Source organism: Phodopus roborovskii, unplaced genomic scaffold (assembly GCF_943737965.1).
Source record: "Phodopus roborovskii unplaced genomic scaffold, PHOROB, whole genome shotgun sequence".
Lineage (NCBI taxonomy): Eukaryota > Metazoa > Chordata > Mammalia > Rodentia > Cricetidae > Phodopus > Phodopus roborovskii.
Window position 1 is genome coordinate 4,810,324 of NW_026126469.1, and position 26,533 is coordinate 4,836,856.

Sequence of the window (26,533 nt, forward strand, 5' to 3'; positions counted from 1 at the left end):
TGTCAGCTGCCTGGTTAAAAAAGGATTTGAGAATAAAGGGTTTGTGGGATCCTCCTGCATGGGTAAGTAAAACTGCTGAAGCCAGGTATTTTTTTTTAATTTAAAATTATTTTTCATTTCCCCCTCCTTTCCCCTTCTCCCACCCCCTGCCTCCCTCTTTCTATCCCCCATCCACTTCTCAGAGTGGGTAAGGCCTTCCTTGGGGAGCCAACAAATGCTACAAATTACTTATTTTGAAAAATCTCTGTTCAGTTCCATAATCAGTTTTTATTAGGCTTTTTTTTTGGTATATTCTAGATGTGAGGATGCTGGTAAAGGCTCTTCACTCAGTTAAGTTGACTTTGTTATACAGACACTTTTCAATTTTGTAAGGTCCCATTTGTTAATAAACAAAATAGAATTATATCACTTTCCTCTCTCCCTTTCATTCCCCTCTCAGCAACCCATCTTTGAAACCCTCCCATGTTCTTCCAAAGTTGATAGCCTCTGTTTCTTTATTATTGTTACATATAATCTATGTATGTGTTTCTCAAAAATATACAAATAAAACTTACTTAATCTGTTTCTGTTATTTGTGTGTATATGGTTTCAGGGCATTGAGCAATCAATCAGGGAGTACATCCCTGGGAGAGGCTAATTCTTCTCTCAACAGTCATTGGTTATCTTGTTCTAGGGGTGGGACCCTTCAAACTTTTTATCCATCAGAATCCATTTCTGGGGAGGTTGTTGCACAACAGATTTCATGGTGTTCTGGTTCTTATAGTGTCTCCACTCCCTTTTCTTACGGTATCCCCCACGCCATAGATACAGGAGTTTTGATGCTGATGTATTTATTAGTGGGGTTATCCTTTCCATGACCTGTTGATCTTGTCATTGTGTCCAGTTGAGATTTTCTGTGATGATCTCCATTTACTGTAAAGACAGTGTGGTGGTTTGAATAGGAATGGCTCCCATAGACTCATGTGTTTGAATGCTTAGCCATAGATAATGGCACTATTAGGAAGTATGATTTTGTTACAGTAGGTGTGGCCTTGTTGGAGGAATTGTGCCACTGTGGGGGTGGGCTTTGAGGTCTCAGATGCTTAAGATAGCGTGGTATTTAATTCTGCTGCCTATGAATAAAATATAAAACTCTCAGCTTCTTCTCTAGTATGATGTCTGCTTGATTGCTACCATGCTTTCCTGCCATGACAATGATGGACTAAACCTCTGAACTGTAAGATAGTCCCAGTCAAATGTTTTCATTTATAAAGATTTATTTATACAGTATTCTGCCTGCATGTATGCCTGCAGGCCAGAAGAGGGCACCAGATCTCATTACAGATGGCTGTGAGCCACCATGTGGTTGCTGGGAATTGAACTCAGGATCCCAGGAAGAGCAGCCAGTGCTCTTAGCCTGAGTCATCTCTCCAGCCCCAAATGTTTTCATTTATAATAGTTGCCATGGTTACAGTATCTCTACATGGCAATAGAAGACAGAAGTTAGTACCAGGGACTGGGGTATTGCTGTGATAGGCCTGACCATGTTTTTGTTCGGAGGAATTTGGATTTGGGGTTAGGAAAGCAGTGGATGCTTTAAGTGCTGCTTAATGGCCCTGGAAGACAGTGATGCTGAGGGTTATGTGAACTGCGGGGGCCTGGACCAAGAGGTTTCAGAGGAGAGAAGAATGTTAATATGTAGCCTAGAGACTGGTCTTGAGATTTTTTTTTTTTTTTTTTTTTTTTGGTGAAGAACATGGCTGCATTTGGCCTCATCTGAAAAGTCTGCTTGAGGCTAAAGTGAAGAGTTTTGGATTACTTCCATTGGCAGAGGAAATCTCAGAACAGCCTCATATAGACTCTGTTATTTGGTTGTTACTGGTCACTCTTATGCAGATCTATAATGAAAAGGAGCAGGCTGAGAAAAATACAAAATGTACAGATTAAAGAAAAGCCTGGTGTTAAATGGAATGAAGGGGGTGATGACCTCAGGGCAAGATCCTACACAGCCTATCTTTCTACTTGTGAAAAGGAATGAAAGAAAACCACAGAGCTGGGTGTGGTGGTACATGCCTTTAATCCCAATGCTCAAAAGGTAGAGAAAGATAATCTCTGAGTTGAAGCCAGACTGGTCTATAAAGAAAGTTCAAGGTCAGTCAAAATTAGGCAGTGAAGGTAACTATCAAAATCAGAAAACTGGTGAAAATGTATTTGGAGAGAGGCCATGTTCCAGTCCCAGCAAATAGCGAAACTTGGTAGCTTTGGCCACATTTTTCTTGCTTTAGAGTCAAGGATAGAAGAAAGGGGTTAGGTTGTGTCAGGGGTGTCCTGCTATGGAGCCCTAGAAAGGCCATGTGTGAAGCTGTGAAGTTGAAGCCTGGATTGCCTTGGAGACCCAAAAATGTTGGTGATGCCAGAGCCATGGCTACCTGCCATAGAGAGCTGCTAACAGTGAATGGAACGGGTACAGGAGAAAGAAGTGTGCCAACAAGGACGAAAGGAGTTGGAGATCTGAAGAACACTTTGACATCAGACATGGAGATTCAGAGTTTGGAGTTTTCCCTGTTTTATGTCTTGTTTTTGTCTAGTATTCCCCCACTATCCTTCTTTTTCTCCCATTTGGAAGAGAGTAATGTATATTCTGTGCCATTTTATGTTGTAAATATGTGGTCTGCCTTTTCATTTTTGTTTTACATGGGGTTATAGTTAAGAGTATAAGAAACTTTGAACTTTTAAGCTGCTGATACTGTGATAGACTATGGTGATTTTTGAAGTTGGGCTGAATTCATTCAGTCCTGCCTTATGGTATTGCTAGAATGCATTCCTGCATTATGGTATTATGGTATGGGAGTAGAATGTGGTAGTTTGAATAGAAATGATACCTATAGACTCATGTGTTTGAATGCTTGACCACAGGGAGTGGCAGTGTTAGGTGTGGCCTTTTTGGAGAGAGTGTGTCACTGTGAGGTTGGGCTTTGATGTCTCAGATTTTCAAGCTAGGACCAATACGGCATACACTTGTGTCTGCAGATCAAGATGTAGAACTCTCAGCTAATCTCCAGCATCATGTCTGCCTGAATGCTGCTATGTTTCCCTCCATGAAAATAATGAACTAAAGCTCTGAACTGTAATCCAACCCCAATTAATTTTTTCCTTTATAAGAGTTGCTATGGTTATGGTGTCTCTTCACAGCAATAGAAACCCTTACTGAGACAGAGAGGGTTCTTTGGTGAGAGGTGCTAAGTACACTTACCTCTGAGCATAAGGATAAGATTTAGAATGTAGTAGGAATTACGCTGTACTTGCAAGTGGAGGTGGTGGATGCTCTTCTAAGATCCATGACCCCACTAGTCTGGGGAAGTTGGCTAGGTTTCCAGTATCAGACATGCTTTCCCTCCAGCTGAATGGACCTTGAGTCCAATTAGACAGCTGTTGGTTGCCACCACCATGTGAGTGCCACTTACTGCTCCTTTATGGATATCTTGCCATATGGGTTATTATCATGGTCCATAGGTATTGTCATTGAGTGGGACGTTTAATTGCTCCCCTCCCTTAGCAGATTGCATAGCACTTTCTAGGATAGTATAGTCTCTGGAATTACATAGTATCATGGAAGCTAGACCTCAGGAAAGAGGCTTTCAAATCAGAACCAGTTTGAACTATCAGAGTCCTATATTCTGAGTGCTCAGTGTCTGTAGGAATAGGGACCCACCCTCAACCCCCAAGAGGCAACCACGGGCTGCATTAAATAGTCTTTATTGCTTTTGGAGTCACTAGGATTACTCTGAGCAAGCATTTGGAAGTAGTTTCCTTGTGCCTGGCACTGAGATTTTTTTTTTTTTTGGTCTATGGTTCTTGTGGGAAGCACTGTCACACACACTTAGATATAGTGTGTATAAATATAGGTAAATATAAAATAATATGATTCTATGAAGCTTTAGCAAACAACCTTGGTGTTATGTTGTCATTGTTTTCCCTCCAACTTTATTGATACTCCCTTCCTTCTACCTAATTGGAAATCTCCCCGCTTTTCTCCATTTTCTACTTCATATCGGCTATATCCTGCCATTCTCATGTCAAACCTCCCATGTATGATCCCTCAATATCTTCCTGGTTTCTGTGGTTACTCCATGTTGTATATTTATATCTGAGGATTTGTAGTTCAGAACCACAGATGAACAAGAACATGCTGTGTTTGCCTTTCTGGGTCTGGATTGCCTACTTAATTTTTAGGTTTGTTTATTCACCTGAAAACTTCATGATTTCATTTTTCTTTACAGTTAAATAGTATTCCATTGTGTATATCTACCACATTTTCATTGCTCATTCATCTGTTGAAGGACATTTAGCTTGTTTCCATTTCCTTGCTATTGTGAACGTGGCTGAGCAAGTATCTGTGGAGTAGGATGCTGAGTCCTTTGGGCACATGCCAAGAAGTAGTATAGTTGGGTCATGTGACAGATTAATTTTTAGTGTTTTAAGGGCCCTCCATTTTGATTTACAGAGTGACTGTACCAATTTTCATTTCCACCAGCAATAAATAAGGTTTCTTCTTTCCCCAGAACCACACTGGCAGTTTATTTTCAGTTGTTTTCTTGATATTAGCTATTCTGAGTGGGATGAGATGAAATCTCAAAGTTGTTTTAATTAGCATTTCCCTAATAGCTAAGTGGTCTGAGTGTCACACTGAGGGAAGCTTGAGAAAAGAGACCTTAAAGTCCACCCCAACAGGGACACACTTCCTCCAACAAGCCCCACCTCCTAATAGTGCCATTCCCTTTGGGGTTCATTTTCTTTCAAACCAACACAATCCACTCCCTGTTCCCTAAAGGCTTGTAGCCATATCATAATGCAGAAATGCATTTCATACAACTTGAGAAGTCTATCACGGTCTCAACAATGTTTAATGGTCTAAAGTTCATAGTCTCTTCTGAGATTCATGCAATCTCTGAACTGCAATCTCCTATAAAATCAAAATCAAAACAGACCACATACTTCCAGCATAAAATGGCCCAGGATATACATTAACATTCCCAAACATAGGGAAGGGAGCACAGTGAGGAAAGACTGGGCCAAAGCAAGACTGAAACCCAGCTGGGAAAACCCCAAAGTGCCCTTCAGATCTCCGATTCAGTTGAGCTCTGCTGCCTGCAACACACTTCTCTCAGGGCTGGTTCCGCCCTCTGGCAGGGTCTCTCATGGCTCTGGCATCTCCAACATCTTTGGCTTCAGCTTCACAGCTTCATGCAATGGCCTCATTAGGCCTTCATTCAGAGACACTCCTGACACATACCTGGCCTCTGCAACTTTCTTTAGGTGTGGAGGCAAATTCCATAACTCATTTCTTCTGTCCTTGACTCTAAAGCCAGAACCACATGGCCAAGCTGCCAAATTCTGCTGTTTGCTTGGGCTGGAACATAGTTCCCTCATTACATCTTCACCAGCTTTCTGGTTTTGATTATCTTCACTCACAGTCTAAACTTGGCTGCCCTTGAACTTGGTATTTGACCAGATTTGTCTCAAACTCTGAGATCCACCAGCCTTACTGCCTTCTGCATTCTGGGATTAAAAGTGTGTGCCACTTTTAATCTAAGTGCCTCTAAACTGTTCTTCAATTTATTTTCACAAGTTGGAAGCTCATCTGTCCCTTTATTACATTTCTTAATGTGTTTACCTCCTTGAATACAGGACTTTGCTCCATTCCACTTCCTTCCTGGTGCTCCCTTTCTCCAAAAAATTTACATTTTGTAATTTGCTCTGATAAGCTTTCTCATTTTTCTTGTACATCATCATCAGAGTGACCACTAATAACAACACCACAGAGTCTATACTAGGCTCTTCTGAGAGTTCCTCTGCTAAGGGAAGAAATGTAAAACTCTTTAGCCTCAGGCAAACTTTTCAGAAGTAGGCAAATGCAGTCACATTCTTTATCAAAATATCACTTACATTTGGGTCTTCTTTTTTATTCCACTGGTTTATGTGTCTATTTTTTTTGTGCCAGCACCATGTTGTTTTTATTATGGTAGACAAATCATTAGCTCTATAATACATGTGGCTGTTTTAAATAGCAATCACTCCAGTATTCTTACTCAGGATTGCTTTGGCTATCCAGGGTCTTTTCTGTTTCAGAATAGTTTTTTTCTATTTCTGTAAGTAATGTATTTTGGTTGAGACTGCATTGAATTGTAAAATGTTTTTGGCAGAATGCCCATTTTTACAACCTTAATTCTGCCAATCCATGAGCATGGGGTGTCTTTCCATTTTCTAGTGTCTTTGTACATGTTTTTCTTCAGAACAATGATTTTAGATATTATGACAGTTGTGTGAGTATGAGTGTTAGTTACAGTTCTGGAGCTGCAAAGATACCCTGACTTAATTAGAAGCCAGGCTATACCTAGAGCTGCAATAGGACAGCTCAACTTTGGAGGGAAAGGTGTCCTGACTTTTAGGGAAGCCAGGCTACCTGAAGCTGGGGTGCAGTGAGGGATGGTCTCCTTGCAGGGTATAGCAACCCTGCTCCTCTCCTAGAGAAAGCCATTGCAACTGAGCTCTGCTGTTTCTCTAATGGAACATCTTGGCAGAGCCATCCACTTCTTCTGCAGCCCAAGATGTTACTTCTACTGCTAGGTTCTGCTAAAAGGGAAGCCTCTGCAGAAATGTAACAATCTTCTCCAACTCCAGGATTAAGTTGTTATTTTTTCTGCTCAGCCTTGCTCAGTGCCCCCCCCCCTTCTCCATCACCACCCCACCAAGGGAACCTCTGAGCAAGGTTCTTCTATTCTGCCCTGGCGAATGAAGATCTTCACCCAAGACTTTTGAGAAAGATTTATGTGGAAGGAGTCCTGGAGAGTGGCTGCCTCTGCCAGGTTGGGAAAGTACAGCCAGCAATTGAACAGGCAGAAGGGCTTATAAAGGGCTTCTTAGGGGCAGAGTTTTCCCAGGGAGAAGTTTTTCCGCTCAGGAATTGGTTAGTTTAGTTGATCAGGAGCAGAGTTGGCTCTGGTTTTAGGGCCAAACTGTGTTACACTGGTCCTTTTTAGCTCTTTTGCTCTATTTTCAAAGCTAAGGTATATTTCTTTCACTGGCCCTGTGTCTAGGGACAAAGTGTGGTTCTTTGACATTGTTTCAGAATCAGGGTGTTTTTCTTTGGTTCTGGGTTCAGGGATAAAGTCCTCCCTTTACTGGATCAGGTTTCAAATCTGCAATGCAATAAAATTTAAACTTGATAGTAAACAAATATCTAGTAAATACACAAACTTATGTAGATTGAACAACTCATGGATGATGGATGGGTCAAAGAAGAAATCAAGAAAGAGATAAAAATTTCCTGGCACTAAATGAAAATTAAAACAATGTAAGAAAGACAGTAAAACATATGAGACACATTGAAAGCAGAGGTAGCTGTGTAGCAACTGAAAGACTTATGTGATAAAAACCTTCAAGACATTAAAGAAGGTATTAGAAGATACAAAGATTCCCATACTCGATAGGTTTTATATAGTGAAAATGGCCATCCTATTAAAAAAAGCAGTATGTAGATTCAGCACAATCCCTATCAATATTCTAACACAATTCATCACAGAAATTGAGAGGAAAGAAATCTCAGTTTTATATGGAAACACAAAATCCCAGAATAAAACAACCACGAATAATAAGAGAACTGCTGGAAGTATCCCTATTCCCCCATCCCAGCTTGTACCATACTACAGAGTTATAGCAATAAATCAGCATGGTAATGGCATAAGAATGGATATGTTGATCTACTGAATTGGACTGAATACCCAGAAATAAATCCACAGATCTATGGATACCTGACTTATGACAAATAAGGAAAAAATACACTTTGGAAAATAAGCCTCTTCAACAAATGGCTAGCATTTCTTCATGTAAAAGAATGCAAATAGACCCATATTAACCACCCTGCACAAAACTCAACTCCAAATGGGATCAAAGACCCCAACAGAAGAGAAAATGAAAAGAGAAAAGATAGTCTTGAACTCCTCACCATAGGAAAAGACCTCCCGAACAGGACACTGATAGCATAGGCACAGATCAACAATTAAAAAATGGGATCTCATGAAATGGAAGAGCTTCTGTATGACAAAGGACACTTATTTAGACAAATCAGCAGGCTACAGAATGGGAAAAGATCTTTGCCACTTACACATCCAATAGAGGGGCCCCAGCTAAGACTCTTTCTTGGCAATAATGGAGAGGGTACCTGAACTGGCCTTCCCCTGTAATCAGATTGGTGACTACCCTCATTGTCATCATAGAACTGCATCCAGTAATTGATGGAAGCAGATGCAGAGATCCATAGCCAATCACTGGTCTAAACTTTGGGAATCCAGTCAAAAAGAGGGAGGAGGGATTACATGGGCAAGGGTGTGGTCAAGATCATGACAGATAATCTAATTAAAAATGGGGCTCAGAAGTTAACAGAGTTATCAAAAGATGAAACACGAATTACTAAGGAACATTTTTTAAAATATCCCGTATCCTTAGTTGTAACACGACAAATAAAAGACCCAGAGACAGATATTGGGGTTCAAGCTGAAGATCAGGGAAGCAAAGTGGTGGGCTACTAGCTCTTACCTCATACTCAGGCTGAATGGGCTGATCCTGCTGCCTCCAGGAGCTCTCATCAAATCTCAGACTGTAACCTCACCTCAGTGTGGCTGTAGAATGAATACCTTATATTGACTATTTGCTCATCTTTTATAGCCCTCTAGTACTTGGATTAAAGGTATGAGCTATAATTTTCTTTCAGACTGATTCAATCTTGTGTAGATCTGGGTGGACTCACAGAGATCTATCTACCTCTTAATCCTGAGTCCTAGGATTAAAGGTGTATATCACCACTCCCTGATCTCTATAGCTTGAGGCTGACTTTGCTTTCCTGAATCCTCAGGAAATATAAACCATATATCATAAATATATAAATAAATATATCATAAATTTCACTTCACTTAGTTTAGTCATCAGGGAAATGCAAATCAAAACTACTTTAGGAATTCATATTACATCAGTCAGAATGGTCAAGATCAATAAAACAAATAACTGTTTATATGACAAAGATGTGGGGGAAGGAGAACACTTATCCATTGCTGGTGATGTGCAAACTTGTACAGTCACTATGGAAATCAGTGTAGCAGTTCCTTGGGAAATGGAATAGATCTACCTCAAGACCCAGCTACACTACTCTTGGGCATATACCCAAAGGACTATGCATCCTGCTACAGATAAACTTACTCATCCATGTTCACTGCTGCTGTATTTACAGTAGCCAGACATTAGAAATAGCCTTTATGTCCACCAATAGATGAATGATGAAAATGTGGTACCACACTGGAATATGATTCAGTTGTTTAAAATGGATGGAACTTGAAGAAACCATCCTGAGTGAGGTAACCCAGTCACAAAAAAAGGAACATGGTATGTACTCATCATATATGGATTTTAGACATAGAGCAAAGGATCACCAGCCTTTAATTCACACCATCAGAGAAACTAGGATACAAGGAGGAACTTAAGAGATTCATACAAGGTCCCCCACAGAAAGGGAAAGGAACAAGCTCTCCTGAGCATATTGGGAGTGGGGAAGCAATGAGTGGAGAGGGAGCTAGGAGAAAGAGAAGGGGAGGAGAGGGAAGCACATGGGACTAGGAAGATTGAGTCAGGGGAGGAATGGACAAGAGAGAGAGAGAGAGAGAAAAGATACCATAAAAGAGGAAGCCATTATAGGTTTGAAGAGAAAACTGACTGTAGAGAAATGCCCAGAGACCTACAAGGATGACACCAACTAACAATCTGAGCAACAGTGGAAAAGGCTACCTAAATGCCCTTCCCTGATAATGAGATTGATGACTAATTTATCTACCATCATAGAGTCCTCAACTAGTAGCTGATGGAAATAGAAGCAGACGCCCACAGCTAAACACTGAGCAGAACTGGAATCCAGATGCAGAAAGGGAGGACAAGACCAGACTGCAGAAACCCACAGAGACAGCTGACCTGAACAAGGAGGAGCTAATGGACCCCCAGGCTGATAGCTGGGAAACCACTATTGGACTGACTCAGACCCCTTAAACATGGGTCTCAGTCAGAAGGCATAGGCAGTCTAAGGGACTTCTGACAGTGGAACCAGGATGTATCCCTAGTGCATGAAAGGACTTTGGGAGCACATTCCCCATGAAGGGATATTCCTCTAACATAGAGGCAGGAGTGAGGACCTAGTTCCTACTCCAAATGACTTGACAGATTTTGATGATCCCTCCTAGAAGGCATCACTCTCCCTGTGGAGTGGGGTGGGGGATGGAATGGGAGGGTGGTGGTGGTGGCATGGGAAGGAGGGAGGGGAGGGAGAAAGAAAGGGAGAGGGAACTGGGATCGATAGGTAAAATAAGAAAAAAATATTTATATGAAATTTGCAAGTAAATGGATGGAGCTAGAAATACTTACCCTGAGTGAAGTAACCCAGAACCAAAAAGGCAATTATTTCATTATTTTCTTATAAGTGAATGCTAGCTTTTAATCTTTTGATAAGCATGCTACAATCTATAGACCCAGAAGTTAGGAATAGAGTAAGGGACTAAGAAGGAGTAGAGAATCAACTGATGAAGGGCATTTATACTCACTTTTATTCATTTTATGGAACAACCACAGCTTCTCCTTCCTCTCCTCCAACCCACCCCTTCCACTCTTCAGAAAGGGTAATGCCTCCTGTTGGGAGGCAACAAAGCCTAGCACCTTAGGTTGAGGCAAACCCCTACCTCCCAGCATCAAGGCTGAGCAACATCCCACCACAGGGAATGGGTTCCAAAAAGCCAGCTCATGCACATCCTGGTCCCTCTACCAGGGACCCCTCAAACAAAGCTGTACAATGCAGAGGGCCTAGTTAGGTCCTATGCAGGCTCCCCTGTATCCTTTTGAGCTCCTTTTGTTGTTTTATTGCTCTAACTAGAACTTAAAGTACAATATTGAGATATGGAGAGAGTAGACAGCCTTGTCTTTTTCCTGATTTTGGAGGAATCCCCTTGGGTTTCTCTCCATTTAGTTTGATGTTTGCTGTCAGCTTGTTGTAAATTGCCTTTATTATGTTTAGGTATGTTCCTGTTATCCCTGATCTCTCCAAGACCTTTATCATGAAGGTGTTGAATTTTGTCAAAGGCTTTTCAAGCATCTAGTGAGATAATCATGTGGTTGTTTTTCTATTTCAGTTTGTTTATGTGGTGGATTACATTGATGGATTTTTGTATGTTGAACCATCCCTGCATCTCTGGGATGAAGCCTTCTTGATCATGGTGTAAGATTTTTCTGATGTGTTTTTGGATTTTATTTGCCAATATTTTATTGGGTATTTTTGCATCAATGTTCATGAGGGGCATTGGTCTATAGTTCTTTCTTAGTTGTGTCTTTGTGTGGCTTGGGTACCAAGGTATAGCCTCTTAAAAAGAGTTTGGTAATGAACCTTCTGCTTCTATTGTGTAGAACATTTTGAGGAGTATTGGTATTAGGTCTTCTTTGACTTTCTGGTAGAATTCTGAACTGAAATCATCTGGTCCTGGGAATTTTTTGTTGGGAGACTTTTTTTTTAAATTAATTAATTTATTTTTCTTAATTTACATATTGATCCTGGTTCCCTCTCCATCCATCCCTTCCTCCCTCTCCCTCCCATACCCCCTTCATCCTCCCATCCCATTTCCCCCCTCCACATTTAGGGTTATGCCTTCCAGGAGGGGTCATCTAAATCTGTCAAGTCATTTGGAGTAGGGACTAGGCCCTCTCCCCTGTCTCTAGGTTAAGGGAGTATCCCTCCATGGGGAATGTGCTGGTTCAGAGACTTTTGATGGCTGCTTCTATTTCATTAGGGGTTATATGTATGTTTAAATTGCTCATATGTTCTTGATTTAATTTTGGTAAGTGATATATATTCAGAAAATTGTCCATTTTCTTTAAATTTTCCAATTTTGTGGAGTGTAGTTTCCAAGTATTACCTGATGATTCACTGGATTTCCTCAGTGTCTGTTGTTATATCCCCATTTCATTTCAGATTTTGTTAATTTGTATGTCCTCTCTCTGCCTTTTTGTTAGGTTGGATAAGGTTTGTTTATCTTGTTGATTTTCTCAAATAGCCAACTCTTTTTTTTTTCATTGATTCTTTGTATTGTTTTCTTTGTTTCTTTTTTATTGGTTTCAGCTCTCAATTTGATTATTTCCTGGCATCCTGGGTGATTTTGCTTCTTTTTGTTCTAGAGCTTTCAGGTGTGCTGTTAATTCACTATTCTCCAGTTTCTACATGTGGGCACTTAGTGCTATGAACTCTTAGCACTGCTTTCAAAGTATCCTGTAGGTTTGGGTTTGTTGTGCCTTCATTTTCATTGAATTCTAGGAAGTCTTTAATTTCTTTATTTCTTCCTTGATCCAGAAGTGATGCAATTGAGCATTGTTCAATTTCCATGTGTTTGTAGGCTTTTTTGCAATTTGTGTTGTTGTTGAATTACAACTTTAAACCATGGTGATCTGATAAGATACAGGGGGTTATTCCATTTTTTTTTTTTTTGGTATCTATTGAGGATTGCTTTATTGCCAAGTTTGTGGTCAGTTTTAGAGAAGGTTCTATGAGGTGCTGAGAAGACGGTATATTCTTTTGTGTTTGAGTGGAATGCTCTATGTTTTTTTTAAGCCCAATTGGGTCATAATTTCTGTTAGTTACTTTCATTTGGAGTAGGGTCTACGCCCTCACTCCTGCCTCTAGGCTAAGGGAGTATCCCTCCATGGGAAATGTGTTCACAAAGTCCTTTTGTGCACCAGGGATACATCCTGGCTCCACTGTCTGAGGTCCCTTAGACTGCTCAGTCCTTCTGGCTGAGACCCTTATTCAGGGGGGCCTGAGTCAGTCCCATGCTGGCTTCCCAGCTATCAGTCTGGTGGTGCGTTAGCTCCTCCTTGTTCAGGTAAGCTGTCTCTGTGTGTTTCTGCCGCCTGGTCTTGTCCTCTCCATCTGCATCTGGCTTCTAGTTCGACTCAGTGTTTATGTATGGGTGTTTGCTCCTGTTTCCAACAGGCATTAGTTGAGGGCTCCATGGAGAAGTTAGTTGTTGATCTCACTCTCCGGGAAGGGCATTTATGATAGCCTTTCCACGGAAGCTCAAATTGTTAGTGGGCAGCAGACTTGGAGTTCTTTAGACCTTTCTTTGTGTTCAATTTTATCTTCAAACCAATATTGGCTCCCTCTTTTATGTTCTCTCTCTGTATCTGTCTCTCTCTCTCTTTTCTGACTTCTATTCCTAACCAGGCTCAATCTTCCTGGTCGCACATGTTTTCCTTTCCTCCCACTCGTTTTCTCCAACTTCTCTCTCCATTCGCTGCCCCCCCCCACTTCCCCTGAGCTCTGGGGGACTTGTCCCTTCCCAGTTCTGTGAGGGACTTTATATGAATCTCTTAGAATACACCTTGTATCCTAGTTCCTCTGGTGGTGTGAATTATAGGCTGGTGATCCTTTGCTCTATGTCTAAAATCCATATATGAGTGAGTTCATACTGTGTTCCTTTTTTTTTTTGTGACTGGGTTACCTCATTCAGGATAGTTTCTTCAAGTGCCATCCACTTGCCTGCGAATTTCAAGATACCATTATTTTTTTTTTCTGCAGAGTAGTATTCCATTGTGTAGATGTGCCACATCTTCATTAACCATTCTTCAATTGAGGGGCATCTAGGTTGCTTCCAGGTTCTTGCTATTACAAATAGTGCTGCTATGAACATAGTTGAACAGATGTCTTTGTTGCATGGATGTGAATCCTTTGGGTATATGCCTAAGAGGGGGATTGCCGGGTCCTGTGGTAAACTAATTCCCATTTTCCTGAGGAACTGCCATAATGACCCCCAAAATGGCTGTATGAGTTTGCACTCCCAGCAGTAGTGGAGGAGTGTTCCCCTTTCTCCACATCTTCTCCAGCATAAGTCATCATTGGTGTTTCTAATTTTAGCCATTCTGGAAGGAGTAAGATGGTATCTCAAAGTTGTTTTGATTTGCATTTCCCTGATAGCTAAGGATGTGGAGCATTTTCTTAAGTGTCTTTCAGCCTTTTTGATTTCCTCTATTGAGAATTCTTTCTTCAGTTCTGTACCCCATTTTTTAATAGGGTTATTTGGTGTTTTGTTGACTAGTTTCTTGAGGTCTTTGTATATTTTGGAGATCAGCCCTTTGTCGGATATAGGATTGGTGAAAATCTTTTCCATGTCTGTGGGCTGCCGTTTGGTCTTGTCCACTGTGTCCTTTGCCTTACAGAAGCTTCTAAGTTTGAAGAGGTCCCATTTATTAATTGTTTCTCTCAGTGTCTGTGCCCCTGGAGTTGTGTTCAGAAAGTGGTCTCCTATACCAATTTGTTCAAGGGTACCTCCTACTTTCTCTTCTAAGAGGTTCAATGTGGCTGGATTGATGTTGAGGTCTTTGATCCATTTGGACTTGAGTTTTGTGCATGGCGACAGACATGGGTCTATCTACAGTCTTCTACACACCATCATCCAATTGTGCCAGCACCATTTGTTGAAGATGCTGTCCTTGCCCCATTGTGTAATTTTAGCTGTTTTGTCGAAAATCAGTTGTTCATAGGTGTGTGGGTTAATATCAGGATTTTCAATTTGATTCCATTGGTCTACCTGTCTATTTTTATGCCAATATCAGGCTGTTTTCAGAACTATAGCTCTGTAGTAGAGCTTCAAGTCAGGATTGGTGATGCCTCCTGATGTTCTTTTATTGTATAGGGTTGTTTTGGCTATCCTGGGTCATTTGTTTTTCCATATAAAGTTGATTATTATCTTTTCAAGGTCGGTGAAGAATTGTGGTGGGATTTTAATGGGGATTGCATTGAATCTGTAGATTGCTTTTGGCAAGATTGCCATTTTTACTCTGTTTATCCTACCTATCCAAGAGCATGGGAGATCTTTCCATTTTCTGGTATCTTCTGTAATTTCTTTCTTTAGAGCCACAAAGTTCTTATTATATAGGTCTTTTACTTGTTTGGTAAGCGTTACACCAAGATACTTTATGTTGCTTGTGGCTATTGTAAAGGGTGATGTTTCTCTGATTTCTTTTTCTGTCTCTTTGTCGTCTGAAAAAAGTAGGGCTACTGATTGTTTTGAGTTTATCTTGTATCCTGCTAGTTTGCTGAAGGTGTTTATGAGCAGTAGGAGTTCCCTGGTAGAGGTTATTGGGTTGCTTATGTAAACTATCATATAATCTGCAAATAGAGACAGTTTGACTTCTTCCTTTCCAATTTGGATCCCCTTGACCTCCTTTTGTTGTCTTATAGCATTAGCTAGAACTTCTAGTAGGATATTGAAGAGATATGGAGAGAGAGGGCAGCCTTGTCTTGTTCCTGATTTTAGAGGAATCGGCTTAAGTTTCTCTCCATTCAGTTTGATGTTGGCAGTTGGTTTGCTGTATATTGCTCTTATTATGTTTAGGTATGTTCCTGTTATCCCTGATCTCTCCAAGACCTTTATCATGAAAGGGTGTTTAATTTTGTTGAAGGCTTTTTCTGCATCTAGGGAGATAATCATATGGTTTTTCTTTTTCTGTTTGTTTATATGGAGGATCACGTTGAAAGATTTTCATATGTTAAACCATCCCTGCATTCCAGGTATGAAGCCTACTTGGTCATGGTGGATGATTTCTCTGATGTATTCTTGGATTTGGTTTGCCAGTATTTTATTGAGTATTTTTTGCATCGATGTTCATCAGGGATATTGGTCTGTAGTTTTCTTTCTTAGTTGTGTCTTTGTGAGGCTTGGGTACCAAAGTTATTGTGGCCTCATAAAACGAGTTTGGCAATGAACCTTCTGTTTCTATCTTGTGGAACAGTTTGAGGAGTAGTGGTATTTGTTCTTCCTTGAATGTGTGGTAGAATTCTGTGCTGAATCCATCTGGCCCTGGACTTTTTTTGGTTGGAAGGCTTTCGATGACTGCTTCTATTTCATTGCGGGTTATAGGTCTATTTAAGTTGTTTGTCTGTTATTGATTTAATTTTGTTAAGTGATAGTTATCCAGAAACTTGCCCATTTCCTTTGAATTTTCAATTTTTGTGGAATACAGATTTTCAAAGTATGACCTGAAAATTTTCTGGATTTCCTCTGTGTCTGTTGTTATGATCCCCTTTCCGTTTCTGATTTTGTTAATTTGCATGTGCTCTCTGTGCTTTTTCGTTAATTTGGATAAAGGTTTGTCTATCTTGTTGATTTTCTCAAAAAACCAACTCTTCGTTGCAGTGATTTTTTGTATTGTTTCCCTGATTCCTATTTTGTTGATTTCAGCCCTCAATTTGATTATATCCTGGTGTCTACTCCTACAGGGTGAATTTGCTTCTCTCTGTCTAAGGCTTTCAGTTGCACTGTTAATTCTCTTATGTGACTATCCTCTGTTTTCTTCATATGGGCACTTAGTGCAATGAACTTCCCACGTAGCACTGCTTTAAAGGTGTTCCGTAAGTTTGGGTATGTTGTATCCTCATTCTCGTTGAATATTAGAAAGTCCTTAATTTCTTTCTTTATTTCTTCTTTGACCCAGGAGTGGTACAATTGCACATTGTTCAGTTTCCATGAGTTTGCAGGTTTTCTGCTATTTGTGTTGTTGAATTCCAATTTTAAAACATGGTGGTCTGATAAGATACAGGGGACTATCCCTATTCTCTTGTATCTGTTGAGGTTTATTATGTCACCGAGTATGTGGTCGATTTTAGAGAAGGTTCCATGTGGAGCAGAGAAGAAGGTATATTCTTTTGTTTTTGGATGGAATGTTCTATAGATGTCTGTTAACCCCAGTTGAGACATAACTTCTGTTAATTCTTTTGTTTCTTTGTTGATTTTCTGATTTGTGGTCCTGTCTAGTGTTGAGAGTGGTGTATTGAAGTCTCCCACTATAAGTGTGTGAGGTTTTATATGAGCTTTGAGTCTTAGAAGTGTTCTTTTACGAATTGGGTGACTTTGTATTAGGGGCATAGATGTTCAGAACTGAGACTTTGTGTTGATGGATTTATCCTGCAATGAATATGAAATGACCGTCTTCATCTCTTTTGATTAATTTTGGTTTGAAGTCTAACTTGTTAGATATTAGGATAGCTATGCCTGCTTGCTTCTTATTTCCATTTGATTGGAAAATCTTTTCCCAACCCTTTACCCTGAGGTAATTTCTATCTTTGAAGCTTAGTTGTGTTTCTTGTATGCAGCAGAGGGATGGATTCTGTCTTTGTATCCATTCATTTAGCCTGTGTCTTTTTATAGGTGAGTTAAGACCAGTAATGTTGAGGGTGAGTAAGGACCAGTGATTGTCGATGCATGTTTGATTTAGGTTTGTTTTTGGCAGTGGTATTGTGAATATATTAGTTCTTCTTTACCCTTGGTTTCTGGTGTAGTTGGATTATCTGTTGCTTACATTTTTGTGGGCATAGTTACCTTCCTTGTGTTGGAGTTTTCCTTCCAATACTTTCTGTAGGGCTGGATTTGTAGATACGTATTGGAGAAATCTGGTTTTGTCATAAAATATCTTGTTTTCTCCATCTATAGTGATTAAGAGTTTTGCTGGATATGGTAGCCTAGGATGGCATCCATGTTCTCTTTATACTTTTAGAACATCTATTCAGGACCTTCTGGCCTTGAGGGTTTCCATGGAGAAATCAGGTGTAATTTTGATAGGTCTGCCTTTATATGTTACCTGTCCTTTTTCCTTCGCTGCTCTTAATATTCTTTCTTTATTCTGTATGCTAGGTGTTTTGATTATTATATGTCGAGGGGTCTTTTTTCTTTGGTCCAGCCTATTTGGGGTTCGGTATGCTTCTTGTACTTTCATGGGCATGTCCTTCTTCAGATTTGGAAAGTTTTCCTTTATGATTTTGTTGAATATGTTTTCGGCACCTTTGAGCTGGGCTTCCTCACCTTCCTCTATTCCTATTATTCTTAGATTTGGCCTTTTCATGGTGTCCCACATTTCCTGGATGTTTTGTGTTAAGGATTTGTTGGATTTATGATTTTCTTTGTTCGATGAATCTAGTTCTTCTAGTTTATCTTCTGTGCCTGAGATTCTCTTTTCCATCTCTTGAATTCTGTTGGTTATGCTTGTGTCCATAGTTGCCGATTTTTTGCCCAGCTTTTTTATTTCCAGCATTCCTTCAGTTGCCTTTATTTTCTCTATTTCAGTTTTCAAGTATTGAACCGTTTCCTTCACCTGCTTAATTGTTTTTTCATGGCTTTCTGTACTTTCCTTAAGGAATTTGTTTATTTCTTCCACTTTGTTGTTTGTTTTTCCTCCATTTCTTTAAGGGATTTTTCTCACATCTTCTTTGAGGGCCTCTATCATTTTTATGATGGTAATGTTTAAGTGGTTCCCTTCTGCTTCCTCTGCTTTGTTGTTGTGTTCCATTCTAGTTGGTGTAGATTCCCTAGATTCTGGTGGTGTCATGCTTGTCTTTCTGTTGTTAGGTGTTCTCTTGTATTGCCTTTTCCCCATAGCTTCTTCCAGTAGGTTTTGGTGGGGTCTCCCCCTCTCTCTATGGTACTTGCCCGATGGGCTTATGTGGGTCTGAGATTCAATATCTGTAACTCTGTGTGGTCCTAGCTCTCTACGAGGTTTCTCCTCAGACAGGGATCCAGGGATGGGGTCAACGATGAGGATCCAATAGAAGATGCCAGCAGGTACTCACAGTGGTCCCGCAGAGGACTGGAGGTGTGGTCAGAGGCCAAGCAGGTGGAAATTACGGGTGGTCCCGTGTGGATAGGCAGGTCTCCTTTGTTCAGAGTTGCTCCGAGAAGTCTCCAAAGTAGGGTAGACTGTTGGCTCCACCTTCTGTCCCAGTGCTCAACCAGAGTAGCAGGACCATGGGTAGGGTAAGGCTCAGGGTGGGGGGGTAGGCTGGCGGTGGGGATGGGTGGGGGTGTATCAGAGCTCCAAGGGTGCTCTCGATGGGGACCGGAGACAGGAATTGCAGGATCAGTGGCCAACCCAGGGCTGGATTCTGTCTTTGTATCTATTGTGTTAGCCTGTGTCTTTTTATAGGTAAATTAATACCATTAATATTTAGGGATATTAACGATCATTGATTGCTAGTTGATGGGAGATGTCATTCTGTAAATATGTTTCTCATACTGGTTAATGAATAAAGCCAATAGGAAAGCAAGATAGGTGGGACTAGTGGACAAGGAGGAAAGAGGAAGTAGTAAGGAGGAGTCAAGATGGAGAATCTGGAGCGAGCAGTATGGGAATCCAGCTGGCTCTCTGAGGGTAAGAGGAGACCATGTGAATATACATAGATTAACAGAAATGGGTTAATAATTAAGACAGAGTTAGCTGATAAGAAACTAGTATCGGGCCAACAGCATTATATCTAATACGGAGTCTCTGTGTGTTAATTGGGGCTGGCGCTGTGGTGGGAGGAAAAACCTTACTCCTTACAGCTAGTTCTTGTTAGTTTTGGATTTGTTGTTAGTATTGTGTGTACTCCCTCCCCACAATTTTTTTTTTTTTTTGGCTTTTGGTAATGTGGGAATATATATTATTGCTTATGGTTTTGTGAGTGTAGCTAACTTCCTTGGGTTGGAGTTTTCCTTACAGAACTTTCTGTATGGCTGCATTTGTGGATATGTATTGTATAAATCTGGTTTTGTGATGAAATATGTTGTTTTGTCTGTCTATAGTTGATTGGGAGTTTTTCTGGGTATAGTTGTCTGTGCTGGCATCTGTGGTCTCTTACTGTTTGTAGGACATCTATCTGGTATTCTCTGTATTTCAGTGTTTCCATGGAGAAGTCAGATGTAATTCTGATATGTCTGCCTTTATATGTTACTTCGCCTCCTTTTTCTTTAGCTGCTCTTAATATTTTTTCTTTATTCTGTATGATTGGTGTGGGTGAGGGGACTTTTTGGTCCAGTCTATTTGGTGTTCTGTAAGTTTCTTGTACTTTCATAGGCATGTCCTTCCTTAGGTTGGGAAAGGTTTCTTCTATGATTTTGTTGAATGTTTTCTGTGCATTTGAGCTGGGCTTCTTCACTTTCTTCTATATCTATTATTTTTAGGTTTGGTCCTTTGGCGGTGTCCCATATTTCCTGGATATTTTGTGTTAAGAATTTGTTGGACTTAACATCTTCTTTGGTCAATGAATCTATTTCCTCTAGTGTATCTTCAGTGCCTGAGATTCTCTCTTTGATCTCTTGTATTCTGTTGGTTATGCTTGCATCTGTAGTTTATTTACCTAGATTTTCTAATTCCGGCATTTCCTCAGTTTGTGTTTTCTTTTTTACCTCTATTTTAGTTTTCAAATGTTGAACTGTTTCTATTGTTTCCTTCACCTGTTTGATTGGTTTTTCTTGGATTTCTTTGCTTTCTTGAAGAGATTTGTTGATTTCTTGCTTTTTTTTTTTTTTTTGGTTTGTGTTTTCTTCCATTTCTTTGATTTTTTTTTTGTCTTTTCTTCCATTTCTTTAAAGGATTTCCTCTAAGAGCCTCTGTCATCTTTATAAAGTTGTTTTTAAGTTCATTTTCTTTTGCTTCATCTGCGTTGGGATGTTCAGGTCTTGCTGGTGTAGAACCCATAGACTCTGGTGGTGTCATATTAGTCTTTATGTTGTTGAATGTGTTCTTGTACTGTTGTCTTCCCATCTCATCTTCTAATGGGTGCAGGTGAAGCCTCTCCAAGTGGGTGCGGGGCCTGGGCTCTGATGGCAGCAGATGCTGGATGGTTTCTGCTGCCCCCAGACTCTGGGGATTTGGTGGGTAAGATGGGACTACAATGCCCTTGTCAAGGACTTCCAATGAAGAGGTGGAGATGGAGGCAGGGAGCCCAGTACTCACTTCTCCTGGTGGGTGCAGGGCCAATACTCCTATGGCAGCAGATGCTAGATCTTTGCGATTCTATAGGCTACTGTTTTGTCTTATTGATTGTGTCCTTTGCCTTACAGAAGCTTCTCAGTTTCAGGAGGTTCTATTTATTGATTGTTGCTCTCAGTGTCTGTGCTCCTTGTGTTATTTAGGAAGTGGTCTCCTGTGCCAATGTGTTCAAGGCTACTTCCCATTTCTCTTCTATCAGTTTCAGTGTAACTAGATTTATGTTGAGGTCCTTGATCCACTTGAACTTCAGGTCCCTCCCTCCTCCAGGAGATACTCATGGTAAGAATATTTATTTAATAATCAATCATTCCTTGTTTTACAAACCAATCCAATTCCCACTTCCTCCCCTCCTCCTGTTCTCCCCACCTTCCCCTCACCCCGCCATCTACTTCTCAGAAATGGTAACTGTTTCTATGGGGAGTCAAAGAAGTCTGGCACATCACTTTGAGGCAGGACCAAGGCCCTTTGCCCTATATCAGCTGGGCAAGGTATCCGGGCAAGGTATCCCTCCAAAGAGAATGGGCTCTAAAAAGCCATTTCAAGCACTAGGGATAAATTGTAGTCCCACTGCCAGTGGCCTTATAGACTACCCAGGCCACACAACAGTTACCCACATTCAGAGGGTCTAGTTTGGTTGTATGCAGGTTCCCCTGTTATTAGTCCAGAGTCAGTGAGCTCCAACTAGCTCAGGTCAGCTGTTTCTGTGGGTATCCCCAAAATAGTCTTGATCCCTTTGTTCATATTATCACTCCTTCCTCTCTTCAACTGGACTCTGGAAGCTCAGTCTAGTGCTTAGCTGTGGACCTCTGCATCTTCTTCCATTAGTTACTGGATGATGATTCTATGATGTTAATTCAGGTAGTCATCAATTTGATTACAGGGGTAGGCTATTTCAGGCTCCCTCTCCACCAATGCTTAGGGTCTTAGCTGTGGATTTCTGGGAATTTCTTTAGTGCCAGGTTTCTCAATAGCTGCATAATGGCTCCCTCAATCAAGATATCTCTTTCCTTGCTCTCCCTCTTTGTCCTCCCCCCAACTCTACCATCCAGTTCCCTCATGTTCTCCTCCCCTCTCCCTTTTCCCCCTCCCATTTTGCCCTCCCTCTCCATGCTGTACTCCCAGTTTTCTCAGGAGATCTTGTCTATTTCTCCTTCCCAGGGCAATCCATATATGTCTCTATTAGAGGTCATGGACTATAGTCTGGTTATCCTTTGTTTTAAGTCTAATATCCACTTATGAATGAGTACATACCATGTTTGTACTTCTAGGTCTGGGTTACCTCACTCAGGATGGTTTTTTCTAGATGCATAGTTTGCCTGAAAATTTCATGATGCCACTTTTTTTTTTTTTAACCACAAGTAGTACTCCATTGTTGAGGAGGGATCTAGGTTGTTTCCAAGTTCTTTATGAAGATGATGAGACCCTTAAAGAGGAAATGAAAAATTACCTTAAAGAAATGGAGGAAAAAACAAATAAAAAAGTAGAAGAAATCTCTTAAAGAAAGCCAAGAAAACCAAGAAAAAAACAATGACATGTGATATAAACAGTTCAAACTGTTCAAATAGTTCAAGACCTGAAAATTGAAATAGAGGCAATAAAGAAAACACAAACTGAGGGAATTCTGGAAATGGAAACTCTTGGTAAATGAACAGGTACTACAGCTGCAAGCATAACCAACAGAATACAAGAGATGGAAGGGAGAATCTCAGGCTTTGAGGATAAGATCCAGGAAATAGAATTTTGTGTGTATATGCTAAATCATGTTTTAAAATGTATATGTGTTTTGCCTGCACGTATGTATGTATACCATATATATGCCTAGTTTCTGAGGAGGCCAGAAAAGGTTGTCAGATACCTGGGAATTGAAGTTACAGACAGTTGTAAGCTACCATGGGGTTACTTGGAACTGAATGCAGGTCACCAGCAAGACCACCAAGAGCTCTTAAGCACTGGGCTAACTCTCCAGACCCCATGTTTTGTTTTCTAATAACAATTTTGCTGATTTCTGTTTTTCATAATTTAACTCAGGTGTAATGTCTTTGCTGAGGCCTCTTCTTCTGGATGTGGTCCCAACAATTCAACAGACTGCTGCTTTGGCTCTGGGGAGATTGGCCAATTACAATGATGACTTAGCAGAAGCAGTTGTGAAAGGTGACATTCTTCCACAGCTTGTTTATTCATTGGCAGAACAAAATGTAAGACTTTTTCAAAATTAATTTATGTATTTTTGGTTTTAGATAAAAATGATAATTTGGTCACAGTTGTGGGTGTGAAGGCATTAGAATGTTTAGATTATTTTGAGTTGGGTGTGGAAGGCAGCTTCTCTCCATCATTGTTAATTTATGGAGACTATATAAATTTTTTGAGGCATGAATAAAGTAGTGTGTGTGTGTACATGGAGCTTTGGACAGAGCTATAGGATCTATCTGAGGGAAGAGTGTAAAGACTCTAGGCAAATAAACACTTTTTTCCTGCCATTCTTATGATGGAGAGAACACCTTTAATGAAAGGTTTGATAAGCATGTTTTTTAACTAAGTGGACAAGCATTCCATGTGCCTTATGAATGTGTTCCACCCTACCCCAGAGGATACAGCATTTTTTCTGTACAGTGTCACCAATTTAGTTTATACAGTAGTTTAGAATTTAAGAATTTTAGACTATCCATTACACACTATAAGTCTGTCATAACCTAAGTATGACATCAACTTTTCTTGAGATCTTTAAGGCTAAATTTCTACTTGCATATGAAACATAGCTCAACTGGAAAGTGGGCAAAGGACTTGAGTATTTTCCCAGAGAAAACCTATAAATAGTAAAGAGCATGTGAAAAGGCGCTCAATGACATTAGCAATGAAAACACCTCTTATCTACTAGCATGACCGTAATGAAAAAGAATTAAAAATGGAAACAAGTGTTAGTGATGGTGAAGAAAAATTGAAACCCTCATGTGCTATTGCTAGGCACACAAAATGGTACAATTTCTGTGACAAACCATTTGTCACAGATCAATGCCACAATAAGATGGTAATCTTATGGGGCAACTTTTCTTCCCATTGTTCATCCAAAAGCACACAAAAGTCTGTGTGTGCAAACAGCATAAAGCTATCAACAAATGAACAGTATATGACAGGAGCACTCATAAATGTGATATTTGTGATTATCAAAACCGTTTTTATCAGGGTTTGAAGAGATGGCTCAGTGGTTAAGACCACATTCTCCTCTTACAGAGGGCTTATTTTGGTTCCTAGCACCCATGGCAGGTGGCTCACAGCCACCTGTAATGCCAGCTCCAGGTAATCTGATAAGTGTCTTCCACAGGCACCTACATGTACACACAAACATGTACATATATACACACAAAACCCTCTAAAACCCCCATCTTTAAAAATGAGAAAGCATAAATAAAATGAAAAAAAAAATGCCAAGTGAAAGATGCCAGACAGAAAAAGCTATGTTATATAATCCCATTCATACAAAATGCCCAAACATGCAAATTTGTGGAGAGAGAAGCAGATCTGTGGTTTTCAGTGGAGGAATGGGAAAGGACTGCCCTGGTCTTTGATTAAGAATATAGGTGATTGAGGTGATATGGCTTTGAACATTGATTTGTACACTTTAACATGAAAAAATAAAATTTTATGATGTATTTTACAAGAGAAAAGTATAATTGTGCAAAAAAGTTGATTTAGTGTATAGCTTTGAGAGTCATTTAGTAATATCTCTGCACAGAATCACAAGCTTTCATTTTCCTATGCATGCCCCATTCAGTAGCTACTCATAGGCTTTCCTCTTCCAAAATTCTTGCTCTCCCTTTGGTCAGGTGGCTCTGCTATTTTGAGTTCCACTTAAAAGGTTTCAGAAATTTTCTGAATATGAGTTAATGTCTGCCAACTATAAAGAGATAGTTGCAGACAGAAAAGTGATGGACAGCAAGAGTACACCACATGTCCCCTTCTTCCACCAGCCTGGAGCCACTTCTCTTGAGATTTCAAGTTTTTTTTCTAAGTAGATTCAAATCTTGTGTTTTTGCTTCACTTAAAAAAATCTGTGCTCTCTTTTATTTAAATGTTTTACTTTTGTGCACAGTATTAGCTTTCACCATAACATTTTCAGCCTTGTTGATTCTTGTTTTCTTCCCATCGTCTACCCGCCCCCCCCGACCTTCTCTTTGACTCCATAACCTGAACTTTGTTCATGTTACTTGTGCCTGATAGGTCTCACTTGGCTTCCTTTTTCCATGTCCTATAACCACATCATATAAACATTGTAAGCCAGGATCTACAGGTGAGACAAAATGTGTGGTTTTTGTCTGCATCTTTCAAAGATTTTTACTAATTCTTTGAGAATACCATACAGTGTATTTTGATCATATTCATTCCTTCCCCCAACTCCTTCCATATCCAACCTCTCTACCTCACCTTCCCAATTCAAAGAAAACGGTGTTTTCCTCATTCTTGTGCTCCATCAAGTTCAGTTTGTGTTACCCAGCTACCCTTGGGAGTGAGGCCTGCTCTGGGATATGGTTGGCCATCCAGGCTTCACATCATTAAAGGAAACTGATTCATTTTCTCCCAACAGCTGTCAAATGCCAAGAGCTCCTCATTTAGTTTTTCACTGGGATTTTGTGCTCACTTCTTTCTTCTTCACTGGAATTATTGTTCGGCTTGAGCTTGTGTAGGTATTGTGCATGATTTCACAATTCCTGTGTGACTGCCTTTTTGTATCTGGAAAACAGTTTCCTTGATGTTATCTACAAGCTCTGCCTCTAGCACCCTTTCTTCTATGAACCACCCTACTACTGGGGGTGGATATAATATGTGCATCCCATTTAGTGCAGAACACTCTATATATAGTTTCCTGTTCTCTACATTGATTAGCTGAGGGGCTCTGTGTTAATTGTCATTTACTGTGGGGGGAAGTTTCTCTGATGAGAATTAAGAGTTGCATTTACCTGTGTGTATAGTAATAAGTTCATAGGGGTCATTTAAATAATATGTCCATTTAGCAGAATAATGCTTTTGGATTCTCTCCTAGGGCCTATGGCAGTGTCAGGTATGACTTCTATCTCATGGAACAGGCTTAAATCCAATCAGAAAGTGGTTGATCACTTCCATAACATTAATGCCAGTATCACACTGGCATTTTCTGTTAGGCTAGTAATTGTTGTAGCCTACAGAAATGGTTACCCTTTTCCTATGGGAGCTTCCATAGCACCTTCAAGAACTATGAGAATGATCCAGTAGGGATGACGATTCTAGGTGACACCCATATTGATTTACCTGTGTTCTATGACTTCAGTATGTGGTATCTTTAGCAATAGGGTTTTGTCATCAAGGTCTGGAGGGTAACTAAGAGTATTGCAATATCCTGTGATGCCTATGGACCTATGTTATCTCATAGGCCAAAAACTCAAAAAGAGGTAACCAGTTCCTGGTACTGGGTTTTTAATTTGCTGCCATGAGTTGTCTAGTTGGACTATTATCTCCTGCTGTAGCATATCTCCATTAAAATTCTTTTAATATATGTATATGTATTGTGGGATATTTGATCACATTGTGAACCTGGAGATTGCATTTAAATAAAATTAACCATAGGTGAAGAGGTGAAGCAAGCAACAAGTTGAATGGAGGTAACCATAGAGAGTGAGGTGAAGTTGGGAGGGTGGAGAGAGAGGCACAG

The 26,533-nt window shown here is 40.2% G+C and overlaps 1 protein-coding gene across 1 annotated transcript in view; it reads left to right on the forward strand.

Moving 5' to 3' along the window:
* Positions 1-26,533, forward strand: part of LOC127226946 (sperm-associated antigen 6) — a 94,195-nt gene that overhangs the window by 14,346 nt on the left and 53,316 nt on the right. Inside the window, exon 3 of the mRNA XM_051191118.1 lies at positions 22,882-23,048. Coding sequence (XP_051047075.1) covers positions 22,882-23,048 — 167 coding nt within the window. The remainder of the gene's footprint in view (positions 1-22,881; positions 23,049-26,533) is intronic.